The sequence below is a fragment of the Solanum tuberosum genome, unplaced genomic scaffold (assembly GCF_000226075.1).
Source record: "Solanum tuberosum cultivar DM 1-3 516 R44 unplaced genomic scaffold, SolTub_3.0 scf00197, whole genome shotgun sequence".
Taxonomy (NCBI): Eukaryota; Viridiplantae; Streptophyta; class Magnoliopsida; order Solanales; family Solanaceae; genus Solanum; species Solanum tuberosum.
In genome coordinates, this window is record NW_006239125.1 from 1,128,178 (window position 1) to 1,142,675 (window position 14,498).

Sequence of the window (14,498 nt, forward strand, 5' to 3'; positions counted from 1 at the left end):
CAAAGATCACACCGTACGTGCAGTATATACAGAAGTTGTGCAAAAGATTTCGCAAGATTGAGTTCAGACACACTCCCAGGACGCAGAATGAGTTGGCTGATGCTCTTGCCACCATTGCCTCAATGATTAAACATTAAGATACAAGTTATATTGATCCAGTGGATATAGAGGTAAAAGAACAGCCTGTCCATTGTTCGCATGTTGAAGCGGAACCAGATGGTCTGCCTTGGTATTTTGATGTCAAAAAGTATTTAGAGGACGGGACTTATCCTGAGAATGCAACGTTCAACCAGAAGAAATCGATACGCCGTATGGCCCTCAATTTCTTTACAAGCGGGGAAATCCTTTATAGGAGGACTCCAGATTTAGGTCTTCTCAGATGCGTTGATGCTAATGAAGCTGCAAAGCTTCTGGAACAGATACATACCGGAGTTTGTGGTACTCATATGAATGGGCTCACTTTGGCGAGGAAGATCCTTCGAGCCGGCTATTTTTGGATGACTATCGAACAGGATTGTTGCAAGTTTGTGCAGAAATGTCATAAATGTCAAGTGCATGGTGATTTGATTCGAGTGCCGCCTCACGAACTTAATGCTATGCGTTCACCTTGGCCATTTGTAGCTTGGGGCATGGATGTCATTGGTCCAATAAAGCCAGCCGCCTCTAACAGACACAGATTCAATTTGGTTGCCATTGACTACTTCACCAAGTGGGTGGAAGCAGCTTTGTACAAGTCGGTGACCAAGAAAGTTGTAGCTGATTTTGTTCGCAACAATTTGATATGTAGGTTTGGAGTGCCAGAATCCATCATCACTGATAATGGAGCGAATCTCAACAGTCACCTGATGAGAGAGATATGTGACCAATTCAAGATTACTCACCGAAACTCAACCGCCTATCGTCCCCAAATGAATGGAGCTGTAGAAGCCGCCAACAAGAACATAAAGAAAATTTTGAGGAAAATGATTGATAATCGCAATAGTTGGCACGAGATGTTACCATATGATTTGTTGGGTTACCGAACGACTGTCAGGACATCAATCGGAGCTACTCCGTATCTGCTGGTATATGGAACAAAAGCAGTTATACTTGCAGAAGTTGAAATACCTTCATTGAGAATCATTCAAGAAGCTGAATTGAACGACGCCGAATGGGTCCGCAAACAGATTGATCAGTTAACGTTGATTGATGAGAAGAAAATGGTTGCTGTTTGTCATGGACAACTGTATTGACAAAGAATGATCCGTGCTTTCCACAAGAAAGTAAGAGCCAGAATATTCGAAATTGGTCAGTTAGTTCTCAAACACATTTTCCCTCATCAAGATGAGTATAAAGGGAAATTTGCACCAAATTGGCAAGGACCCTACATGGTTCGTAAAGTGTTATTTGGAGGTGCCTTGGTACTGTCGGAGATGCATGGCACCGAATGGACGAAACCGATCAACTCAGATGCTATCAAGAGATACTATGTGTGAAGCTTCAGTTTGTATTTCTGTCATTTCTTTGTAATCGTTCTATTTATTTGTAATTGCTTTGTTTAAATTTTTATCACTCTTTTAATGAACTACGTCTGACCTGAATTCTCAATAATGAGATACGTAGGTGGCCTATGTCGGCCTCGGTCACTCCTTTATCACCTTTAATATTTTGCTTTGTATTTGAACTACGTTCGACCTGAATTTCAAAAATGAGATACGTAGGCGGCCTATGTCGGCCTCGGTCAGTTTCTTTATAAATTTCTTATTTTTGATAACCCCCGAGAAGGGAACTACGTTTGACCTGATTCCTGCCTCAATGGGATACGTAGGCGCCACAAGGGTTTGGTCATACCTCCCGTAAGATTTCTATTTTTCTTTAAAATAGAAACTGGGACAGAATTTTACAGAGGGACTCAGAAATTCTCAAGAAGAAGATCTCTCCAACAAAGTCAAGACCAAACTTACTTTGAAATTGGCAACTGGGACAGAATTTTTGAGAGGATCTCAAAAATTCCATGATTTGATCACCAACGGTTCGAGATAAGCCAAGACAGTTAACTGAGACAGAAATTTTGAGGATGGCCTCAAAATTTCAACAAGGTTCATCGGCATTTTAGAGCAACTTTGAATCCTTCCCCAACAAGTAATCAAATAGATCTCGAAACATCAACTCCATATGGCGTTCATCAAGCTTAACTTGACATGACATGACACTTGGTAGTGACCTTTTCCAAACATTACTTTGGAAAATCTATTTTTTCTTAAAAACTTTTCCCTCATGTTTAAATTATTTGCATAAAAATATTTTGTCTTATCTATCAAGAAGCGGGAGATCAGAAAAATCAGTCAGAGATAGCAAGACAAGGAGCAGACTACCGAAAAAATCAACACAGATCAGTTTATGTTTTTTAAACTAACAATTTTTCTGTGGATGCAGGTCTGTAGGTTTACCTTAAAATCAGCATGTTCTTCCATTCAATGAATATGGAGAAGCCAAAAGGGCGAGAGCTCCCCTAAATTGACAATTTTTTATGTGGATGCAAGAAATATTTTATGCCGTTTATATCACAGATTTTGGAATATGATTAACATTATTTCATTCAATTCCCAACAAGGCGAAGTCCATAATGAACGTACAACTATGTTCAGGGATGGAACGGACGAAAGATGCGAAGAGATTAGCATTATTATTTTCCAGCGACTAAATATACTTGGAAGACATTTATCTGCATTATATTATCAGATATGATAATATCTCTTACCCGGGGGGTCATTTATATTGTATTGTCAAATGAGATGATACCACTACTCCGAGGGTCATTTTTATTTTTATTGTCGATTGAGACAATACCGCCGTCCAAGAGATACCCAGAAGATCACCTATGTTGTCCGGTGAACCATTATTTTCGTTCGGTACTAGGGATGGCATTATCAGAAGAGAAAGAAATCATGCATTGCAAGAGAAAGAAGTCATGCATATCAAGAGGAAGAGGTCATGCATTGCAAGAGAAAAGAGTAATGCATTGCAGGAGAAAAGATTCATGCATTGCAAGAGAAGATGCATGCATCGAGAGAAAACATTCATGCATTGCAAAAAAAAAAAAAGATTCATGCATTGCAAGAGAAGATTCATGCATCGTGGGGGAAGAATCATGCATTGCAAAAGAAAAGATTCATGCATTACAAAAAAAGAAGTCATGCATCGCGGGAAGGAGATTCATGCATAGCAAGAGAAGGATTCATGTAGCGCAGGAGAAGATTCATGCATTGCAAGAAAAGATTAATGCATCGCGAGAAGAGATTCATGCATTGCGAAAAAATATTTATGCATCCCGGGAAAAAGGTCATGCATAGAAAGAGAAGATTCATGCATAGCAAAGAAGGATTCATTCATCGCGGAAAAGAAGTCATGCATCGCGGAAAAAAGAGTTATGCATAGCACGAAGAAGATACCATGCATAGCAAGAGAAAAAGTCATGCATTGCGGGAAAGAGATTCATGAACGTAGCAAGAGAAGGATTCATGCATCGCGGAAAAGAAGTCATGCATCGCGAAAAAGGGTCATGCATCGCAAGAGAAGGATTTACCCATCATAAGAAGATCAACATCGACTGCATCATTTTTCTTTGCAAAAACGACATCAAGAGAATCGTCAACATCAGCCTATTTTGTTACTTTGACATCAAAGGAAGAGTACATTGAAGATTATATTGCAAATATGAGACATAAGCTTTATTGCTTTACGTCAAACCCGATGGAGTTGGCGTCAAATGTTCAAGGAGAGCAATTAAGTGTCAACACGGTAACAAACACTATCTCCCCATTTGAATTGCATTTTATGCTAAGGAGTTTTATCTTAGTCTTTGTCGAGAGCATCCGAGAGGATGAATTCTCAAAACAAACCACAGGTGCGGACGACATCAAAAGGGATGCAGCACAACGTGGGACTTTTCTTAGCAGCGAACTAGGACACAGTCCAAAGAGGAGTGCCAAACTCTTAGGACGTGAGCAGAGGAGCGACTTTCACCACAATCAAACCACACCCCTATCAAAAGGCATGTGGGTTTTCCTTTAGGTTTCCTGGTTTCAATTTCGCAACCGGAAATGTTTTGGTCTTTACCGGGAGCAGCTATCCAATCTGAGTGATAATGCACCAAGAGCTCTGGAAATTATGTCCGTATAAGTTCTTAATTATGGGTGTGAAGCGCGCCACATTCATGGCTAAGAGGTTGCAAGCCTCTTTTTCATACTTGACTTACTGTGTCGCTTTTCCGGAACCAAAGGTTATCTGGCATAATAGGTTTCCTCTTCAACCGATCGAGTCGAACTACAAGCAGCCTGATTCCTTAGGTTGAGGGATATGTAGGCGGGATCAGTGTTTGAAAACTCGGCTGTGTTCCAACATTCTCTCTCAAATCTTATTCCCAAGCATTCTGGTATCTTCATAATTCGATATCGGAATGGCTTTGAATTCTTTCAAATTGTTCGTGAAATCAAGCATATCGAACTACAAGTGGCCTGAATTCTCATATGGCCTGAGATATGTAGGAAACCCACTTCCGGGTTGGGCCATAATTCCTAAAGTCCGTACCAAATCCCTTTTTTATAAAAGATGAGTAAGTGGTCGGTCAAAATTGGATTTGTCAATTTCATTTTCCTCTAATTTCTTGCATCAATTCGAGTAAAACGAGGGACAGTTGTTGACACCCAATTTTGACCCTCCTCGATAGAATTAATTTCCGAGCTTCTTAATTTTCAAGCAATTTAAAATAAGTGACTTTATAAAGTTCAAAATATTTTCGAGTTAATTTTAAATTGTTTTGTCACTTTTTATAATATTTAAATAACATATGTATATTTTTGAATTTTATATTTGAGAACCATGTCAAAAAGATTTTGTTTTAACTTAGTTCGGTTTAAATCATAATCGCAATTTTGAATTAATTAGTTTGTATTTAAATTAATTATTTCATAATTGAGTTAGTTATTTTATTTCGTTAAACATTAAGAAGCTCATTAATTAATTTATATTTGTTCATCTTATTTGGCTTTTGGCCAAATTTCACCAATTAATTTCCATTTGGCTCAAGTTTTAACCGCAATTGATTACATGTTAATTCTCTGTAGTTACAATTATAGCCATTTTGTTATTTGTCATCCACCCATTTGTAATGGGTCAATTCTTACCCCTGTTATAATTGTCATCAGCCCATTCCTTTATTTTGTAGCAGCCTTTTCTCATCTTTAATTACGTAGCCCACCAAATAACCCCTGACCCGGCCCACTCCAATTCTTAAAAGAGACTCCATAACTTTCTTCCTTCAACGTTAACCCAGCAGCCCCAACGTCCGCAAAATTCAGTAGCTTACGACAGCAGTCCAAATGCCAACAACGACTCCAAACGGCGTCGAATACATAGAAGACAGCAACTTCGTTGTCTTCTTCCTACAACGTCCCTCTCGAGTTGTACAATAGTACTGCAGCAGCCGCGATTCCAGTGAAAAAGCACCTGCGATTTTGTCCTGCCAGCCGCGCCTCCGTCATTGGGGCTGTGGGATCGATCCACGTCGCGCCAAAGGACAAGTGGGATCGATCCATCCGTCCATCTACCTCTCCTCTTACGGAATGAGTTGATTTTTGCAAGAAAAAGTGTTTAGCCAAAATGGTGAAAATATTTTGGGAGTTTTGAAATCCGAAAGGGCGGGGGGTTGAACTCTAGCTCACTACTATAAGTTCCCTTTTTCTTCCTCATTTTTGGAGGAAGGGAGTTGGATTTTTTTTAGCAAAAACAAAAAAAAGAATACAGAGGCTTGAGCATTAGTATTTTTTCTAAAATACAAGCTGAATACGTTTTAGAGATAGAGGATACATTAGTATTTTTTTAGGTGTTTGGGTTCAGTTCTTTGCTCAAATCTCTTGTCCACTATTCGTTTCGAGTTTTGGTGGTGAGAGCTCGCTGCGCTCCTTGCTCGTCTCATCTTAGTCCGCTGCACCGAAGAAGGTATATTCCTTATGACTCCAAATCATTTGGTTGGTATTCTGCTCGTGAATCGACCTTCTGTTGATTATTCTTCTTCTTTTGCTTGAATGATTGTGTTCTCGCCCGATTTGTTGTTTGTGTCTTATGTGCTGGTCTTTAAAGTCATCGACTCAATCTCGATGCTACAACTAGCTGAATCTCTATTTAGTTTTGCTTAGAATGGTTTGCTATTTTATTAGGTTTAAATTTCGAGCCTTAGTCGCACAGTCCGCTGCTTGTTCGCTGTTCATTCGTGGTCTTGGTGGTCTTATTTTTTGTTATAACTCATTATTCCTGCATAGCTAAAATGCTGCCTTTGTCTTTAAATTTTCAGTCAGTGTCATTGTTAATCTCATTTTAGCTTGGTTCATAGCTCTATTTATAGTTCATTTCTAAAGTATGCCTATTTTCTTTACTAGCTAGAATCTTTTGGCGTTAGAATGTGACTTGGAATTTGATTGTCCTCTTTCTCTCTCTAAGTAGCTTTGTTTATGTCAACGTGGTTATTTAACCGAATCTAGAAATCTCAATCAGTAGCGTAGTCATCTTCCTTTTGGTAGTCATTTTTGGTTCGGTGTATTTCTTCATAATCTTTGGTTTTGTTGTGTTGTCCAGTGATGTAATCCTTTTATTGCTTAATTCTTAAATAGAGCATGTTTTAGCATATTTAGAGCATGTATCATTGTATGTTGGGTCTATGTAGTGAGTTCATTTTTTCCATTTTCTTGTCTATCTTAGATACATAGATTTTTGCCTTAATTGGTTTGTCACCAAGATAGATTTGATCCCCTGTTCATTATTGAACTGCACTTTGCCATCAAATGTTGTTGAGTTTTTGCCTCCAAGATGTTTGTTCATTTCATTTAATTTTAGTCTGATCTGGCGGCCTTTCTTTATTGTTATATTAGTATTGATGCATTAACTTGAAATTATATTCATTGTTTAAGTGACTATGTTGGTGAACCTTCTGGTTCATTCGGATTATGCGGAATTAAATTTCTTCGTTTAGTACCATTCAGAATAGATGAATTTTGGGATAGCTAAATTTAATAGTAAATGTGGTGTGTTTTGATTGCACCACTATTCTGTAGCATCGTTCTTTTATTTTATTTGTCATTTTGAATTATCATGAACCTTACTTGCGTTCTTTTCTTTCGCATGTTCAATCTGCCCGAGTTCACTTCGAATTCCTATTTTCTTCCTGACATTTCGGAAAAGCCATAAAGGCTCAAAATTCCCTTTATCGAGTCAGCCGGCCAGTAAAACCGAAGAACAGGTCCCCAGAAAATTTGGCGTACAGGTGTTCGGAGCAGATACACGAGATTTGTATACACTAGTACACATCTCGTGTATACGAAAGAGGGAAATGGGCCTAAGGGCCCCAAATCCGGCACAAAAAGTTGTATTTTGTTATTTTGGGCCTAAGCCCTTGTCCTTTTTTTGCTATTACTTTGTTAGTTCTTAGGGCAGGTGAAAAATTGGACCTAAGGCCCAAAAGAAAGAATGATTACTTTGTGTTAGTTTAGGATAGGTGCAACTTAAATGGGCCGAAGGCCCAAAAGAAAAATGGGCCCAAATACTGGCCCAGGCAGACAGATCCAGACTTGGGCCCAAACCACCTTTCCCTATATCATTTTATGTGTTAATTTAATCTTAAGGCCAACAATTCAAATCCCCGAAAGACGCCCATTTTTAATTTAACAATTTGACTAAATTATCCGTCTCTTACTTGAGTTAAAAAGTAAATAAATAAATAAATAAGTTTACAAAATACTTCACTTATATAATAATGCAATATTTTTCTATCTCTTCCTTAAAATGGTCCTAACTATAAAATAATTCAGTTTGCAATTCAAGTTAAGTTAAAATTACATTAGCCAAATAGTTAATTACCGGATAACCGCATATTAGCGGGTATTTCGGGTGCTTTCAAACCCTTCCCGAAATGTTAATAAGAACCTCGAACCTCTTTTAAGTTTTTTCATTAGATTTCTGTTTTAATCTTTTGAAAAAGTAGTTTTCTTGATCTTTCTTAAAAATTAAGTGGCGACTCTTAAAATCAGTCAAATAATATTTTCCTAATAAAACACTCATGAAAGGAATGTCATAAGCCTATCGATTCATGGTTCCACATTTCATTCTGATACTCATGAAAGGAATGCTATAAGCCTATCGATTCATGGTACATTGACTCATTAAGAAAGGAATGCCATTAGACTATCGATTCTAGAGTCTTCAACACATTAGATCATTTATGAAAGGAATGCCTTAAGACTATGGATTCATATAAATTAAGTCAAGACACATTCATTACTCATATATGAAAGGAATGCCATACCCTATCGATTCATATTCACCAAGTCAAGACACATTCATTATACAAGAAAAGGGGGCATAAGCCTACCAATTCTAGATTCAACATTCACATTACTTTCATTTGTATAAGAAAAGGATGCATAAATACTACTAATTGAAGATATACAATACAATCAACATGGCTTTAGAAGAAACTCTTCACATTCTATCATTCATCATTCATGAGTGTCAATTGAGAATATACTATCAACAATAACACAATTACATTCTATACATGATCATCATTCTATCATTGAACTCACATGCATATCCTTCACATCATAATCATACATAGTAATTAAACACCTCCACCTTTTTCAAGTTGATCAACATCTCTAGCACAATTCTACTTCAACATGAAATTAGGTCTTAACTTTCCCCTTCCAAGGCCATGAATTCACTTTCACCAACAAACATTTCATTAATACAATTAGGCATGAATAGTGATAAAATTCAACAATCTAAATCAATTTAGGTATAATACAACAACATTCATTCATGATCAACAACCCACTTCATAAAGCACAATTTAGGAATTAAGAGAATTCATGGGTTCATAGAGTATATTCATCATAAATCATCAATTAAACACCAATACAATCATAATTTGTTATTATAAACCATTTGAAAACATTTGATGAAAGAATCCTTGAGATTGAGTAAAACTTTAGATTTTTCATACTTTGAAATCACATTGGATTTGACTTTTCCTTGAATGGAAAATTAGACAAGGATCAAGACTACCATACCTTGCTGTTGATTCCCCACGAAAATGCTTGAAAATCCTTTGAAAACCTTGAAGATTTGACCTTGGAAGCTTAAAGTCTTCACCTCCAATAGCGGTTTCTAGAGAGAAACTTTAGGAGGGGAGGGGAGGTTTTGATTTTGGGTTCTGAAGTAATGAGATGAAAAATAGAGTCTAATATTTTTAATACTCTTAAAATACCATAATTAACATAAAATAACCGTCCCACAACTTAATTATTTAGCTAATTACCAAACCACTTCTCAACTTGGCCGAACCAAACCACCAAACCAGGTGCAATCGACGGATCCCCATCCACGGACCGTGGATGGGTTGACGCCTCGTACTGTCACCTCATGGTTTGTGGCTGGGGATTGGTTTGGATAGCCATGACCTACGGAGGCCATCAACGGGGAGTGGATGGACCTACGGGGCGTGGACCCCTTCCGTAGGTCACTCCATTTTTCACAACTTTCTAGTTTCAAGGGGTCTTGGGGGTTAGGCTTAGGGTCCTCCTCAAGGACCCCTAAGGTGGTCCATGGGCAGTCGTACCTTGACATTTAACTCGTAAAACCCTCAACCCTAGCTCGGGACAACATCTAACCACGTCAAACCTCATGACAATCTCAAACACTTACTAGTTAGACTCTAGTCTTACTTATTCGTTTTATGGGTCGTTACATTATCCCCCACTTAGAAAGATTAATCCTCGAATGACACTTTAAATACATTAAGGGGTCAACGACTCAAGACTAGCATCCCATCATGCATGCAACATCATAAACAATGCACAAAATTTAGGAGGAAATATCAACTCCAATTCCAACATGTTCAATGAACAAAAGAAGGTAGAAACTACATCTACAAACTCATTATGCACCAAAACTTCAAAATTTCTCATTTCATTGGAGACATTACCTTCTCCAACTCATATCATGCTCATCATAACATCAATAAGGGACATTATGCAATTACTCTCAAAAGCACAATTATGCATGTTCAACATTTAACCTCATTAGGCATATAGACAACTCATACTAGATGCAAATCAACATGAGGAACATAAGTCATGAAAACTCATTTTCTCATATAAACAAGAATTCAAATAGAACATGAATAACATAAAGAGACCATGGAAACTCATAATCATACATGACTCCAAAATATGAAACAAGCTACAAGGAAATCTTGGTCTCAAGCTTGAATAAGAATAGAAGGAAAAAGATAAGGATATCGAAACTCTCAACAACCTTACTATTCAACATACTATCCCCCACTTAGGAGAAAACCCAACTAAGGCTAACATGAAACAACATAAGTGTCACGCCCCAAGAAAGGTTGAGGTAGACACGTAGCATATGAACTATATATACAAATGACCTACAATGAGCAGATGAATCTCTGTGCAAAAATACAACTGTTTCTAAGAAACTAGTATACTAAACCTCCAACTGGCCAAACTCATACAAATGACAAATAAAATTATAAATACATATAACAGCTTTACCACGTCTATGAAGACTCTAGTAGCGAATCTATGTCCATACAACTACCAAGTTGCCGGGATAAGGCCCCGACATACCCAAATTATAGTTGTAAATATAACCAAAAGAGTACTAGACACATAATAGGTCAAGTTAAGAGTGGAGCTCACCAATTCCTCGGTTGGATACATAAAAAGATGCCTAAGATGATCACACATGTCCTGCATTTATAGAAATGCAGTGCCCCCATTCATGAGGACGTCAGTACATATACGACATATATTGGTATGTAAAGAAGTCAAAAAACAAAAATCCAATTGATAAACAGAAGATAAGGAATTAATAAGTTACTTAACCTATACACCTGTATTGAGAAGTAAATATCTTATAGAACTATAAGTGATGCATTAACACCATATAATGATTTTCCAAGTTTCTTATGGTTGTTCATTACCGTGTGGTAAAGTGACACATTATACACTTGGGCTTTTGTTCTTTAAATTATTTACCGTGAACAGATGAATAAATAAGGATAAAAGACCATCCTTGCTTACACCTGTGGAATCCTGTACATTGCATTCTTTTCTTTACTATTCTTTGATTTATAATCTTTTTAAGGCATACAAATGACCAACTGATAAGAGGTAGAAGAGGATGACCCATGCTAGGCATTTTAACCCCTGGGATGCTTTCCCCATACCTATACAAATTAGGATCCTCCCATGCTAGGTTTATTATAACCCCCGAGCTGCCACCCACAAATACATCTATTGGGATCAGCCCATGCTAGGTATTTTTACCCCTGAGCTGTCACCAACAAATACATCTATTGGGAACGGCTCATGCTAGGTATTTACCCCTGAGCTTCCACCCATAAATACATCTATTGGGATCGGCCCATGCTAGGTATTTTAACCCCTGAGTTGCCACCCATAAATACATCTATTGAGATCGGCCCATGCTAGGTATTTTAAACCCTGAGCAGCCACCCATAATTATATAGATTCAGTTTATGTCATTTCCTTAATCTTTGGATTGTTCATAACTCTTTTGAACTTTGGGACTATATACTAGTGATGTAGACATGTGAATAAAATATCTGAGGCAATAACAATGACATAAGAAACAACTGCAACCTTAATGTAGTAATATTAACTTTGGAACTTATAGGACACAATGAATCTTGTTGTGGGCTTAAACATATTCAGTAAATGATATCAAATAATAGTGGTCATGAAGATGTGAACTAATGAGACACGTGGGCAGATTCAAGATAGGGACAAGTGCACATTTCAAGTTAGAACATACAAACTGTATACTAACTAGAACAAGTAAGGATTACGTAGAATAACATTATACACAAAAACAATGGGAGTGATATGGAATGAAAGGAAAATGTGAGCAAATAAAGTGTATGATTAATTAAACAATTGAAGCATTTGGCAGTATATGAAAAGATTGTGTATCCAAGAATTTAACACTTTTAACATATGTAACCTAGGATCTTGTTGACTCATATAAAAGAGACAGGTGATAGAAATCCGTACCTTAGCGGCGAAAAATAGGTTCTTTTAACCATACATACCTTGTTTTTGGGCCAATACGACTACAACAATTAAGCCTTTCCTTGAATGTTTTAATCACAATATAAGTACATAATGAAGCTAATAGTAACAGCTAATCAGAATGTGGTCCTTGTGAAACAGTAGTGAAATGTGTAATGGGCAGTAAGCTTATATAGTTCTTAAATAGATGGTGTATCACCACACCCTACATTTGCACATCAATACATTGCATACAATCATCCTATAAGGTCACCCAACTACTCCAAATAATATACATAAAACAACCATTAAACTGTCACAAAATCCTTCAACGCAATATAAAATTATTGAACTTATGACTTCTACTCCTTGTCCCATGAATTCTTTACTTTTATACCTAAATAATTATCCATCCCAACTGATATTTATACATATATATAGAGAGAGAGGGAGATAAAACTAGGGCAGTGACCTTACCTTGTTGGTGATGATTCTTATACTAGGAAAGTGGGACTTTCAAGCTTGGATAGGGCTGTCCTACACTTCAAATATAAAGAACATGATTTCCAGAACCTTCCATGGCAGAATCAAGTTAAACACATGAATTATTTTACCTACCTTGGCTTATTAAAAAGATAACTTTAAGAACCCTAGATGTATATAAGGGTGGCTGTTTGAAGGTTAAGAGAGAGCTTGAGAGAGAATTTCTAGAATATTTATTTTGTAAGTTAAAATGAAGAAGAATATCAGCTAATCTTGATCTTATATGGTTCCTCTTTGGCCGACTCTTGCTGATCATTTTGGACCACAATTTGGTCAAGTAGGTGATGCACCTACTTGACCATTTTAAGATGGTCAAAAAGTCCAAGTAGGTGATGCACCTACTTGGTCTTTTAATTTGATCCATATATTCTAAGTAGGTGATGCACCTGCTTGGTATTCTAATTTGATCCATACATTCTAAGTATGTGATTCACCTGGTAGCATAATAAAGTCAAGCAAGTAGCTCACTTATTTTATTCCATTTCCCACTCTTAATTCTACTTTACACTTATATACACTTGGGCACTTTGATATTTAAGCTAAAATACTACCTTACTGGCTCGATTGTAAACACTTTATCCGAAGTTAACTTAGTCATATACGTGTTTGGAAAGTACATGTTATTACATCATTCCCCCTTAGGATCATTCGTCCTCGAATGAGAGGTGTATCTCGAGGTAATGTTGACTGTAGAATATTTCAAAAGTTTTGCCTATGTTTTCTTTGTAGGCAAGACTATTCCAATTCTATTGACTGACCAGAATATATGCAAGCCTCACAAAGTGGTTCATCAAGTATAACACACGAAACAATAAAATTGTAAATAAGACTCCTCTTGGTCACATATAATTAAGTGAAACAATTATGTATAGCGTGACATACCTTTTCCCCTTTTTTCCACCAACCTGAGGTGAAACACTTGTAATTCGGGAATCGTAAATATTATTTACCCATCAGAGCATATGACACGTAAGAAAAATAACAAGTGAGCCAATAAGAAATTAGCCAATGAACAAGTGAGCATACGCATATGATAAAAGATGATATTCGGTTCTTGTAACAATTATGGATACCTAAACTTAAGAGAGTTCTTGATTTTAAGTGATTTTTTCAACCCTATGACTCCTACATATTATTCTAACAGAGTCTACATCTCTCAGTCCTTAACTTCCTAACCCAATGGCCAAGAATGGATATGGGTACCCCTTCAGATGATATATCCTCCTTGACTTCAATATCTCCAAATGGCACGACAAAAGATACATCTCCCACACATTTTGATAGCATGTACACATGCAATACTAGGTGTACTGAATCTAATTATTGATGTAACTCCACTTCATAAGCAACTTAGCAAATTCTTCACCAAAATCCTTAATGCGCAACATATTAAGGGCTCCAGTATCCTTTTCTTTTCGAATCTAATGATGTCTTTCACATGTGAATTTTGCAAGAACACATAGTGAATGTAAACTCTAAATTTTTATGTTTTATATCTGAGTAGGGCACTCTGCTTAGCCATCTATCCATGGGTAAATGTTGTGCTAGAATTCATATGCCCAACCCTTTAAGTTTGATCACCACCTCACCATAATATAGTGAAACTTTACCCTAACATGTTTAATACTTATGTACAGACAAACAAAGAGGCATAGACATATGAAAAAATAAGTCACGGAGTCTGTGACACGTAAGAAAATCAGCACGAAAAGGCGCTACAAGTGAACCTAATAGACATATGACATATGGACAATGAGAACATAAACTATAAGACATGTACTATGTGGGTTGATGAATTATCAAAACATGAGACACATTTGAGAAAATGGA

At 36.9% G+C, this 14,498-nt stretch overlaps 1 protein-coding gene across 1 annotated transcript; it reads left to right on the forward strand.

Annotated features, from left to right (window-relative positions):
• Window positions 1-311: 311 nt before the first annotated feature.
• On the forward strand, window positions 312-1,232 carry LOC107062122 (uncharacterized protein K02A2.6-like). The gene has a single exon (XM_015312360.1). The coding sequence runs from the start codon at window positions 312-314 to the stop codon at window positions 1,230-1,232; it is 921 nt and encodes a 306-aa protein (XP_015167846.1).
• Window positions 1,233-14,498: the final 13,266 nt, after the last annotated feature.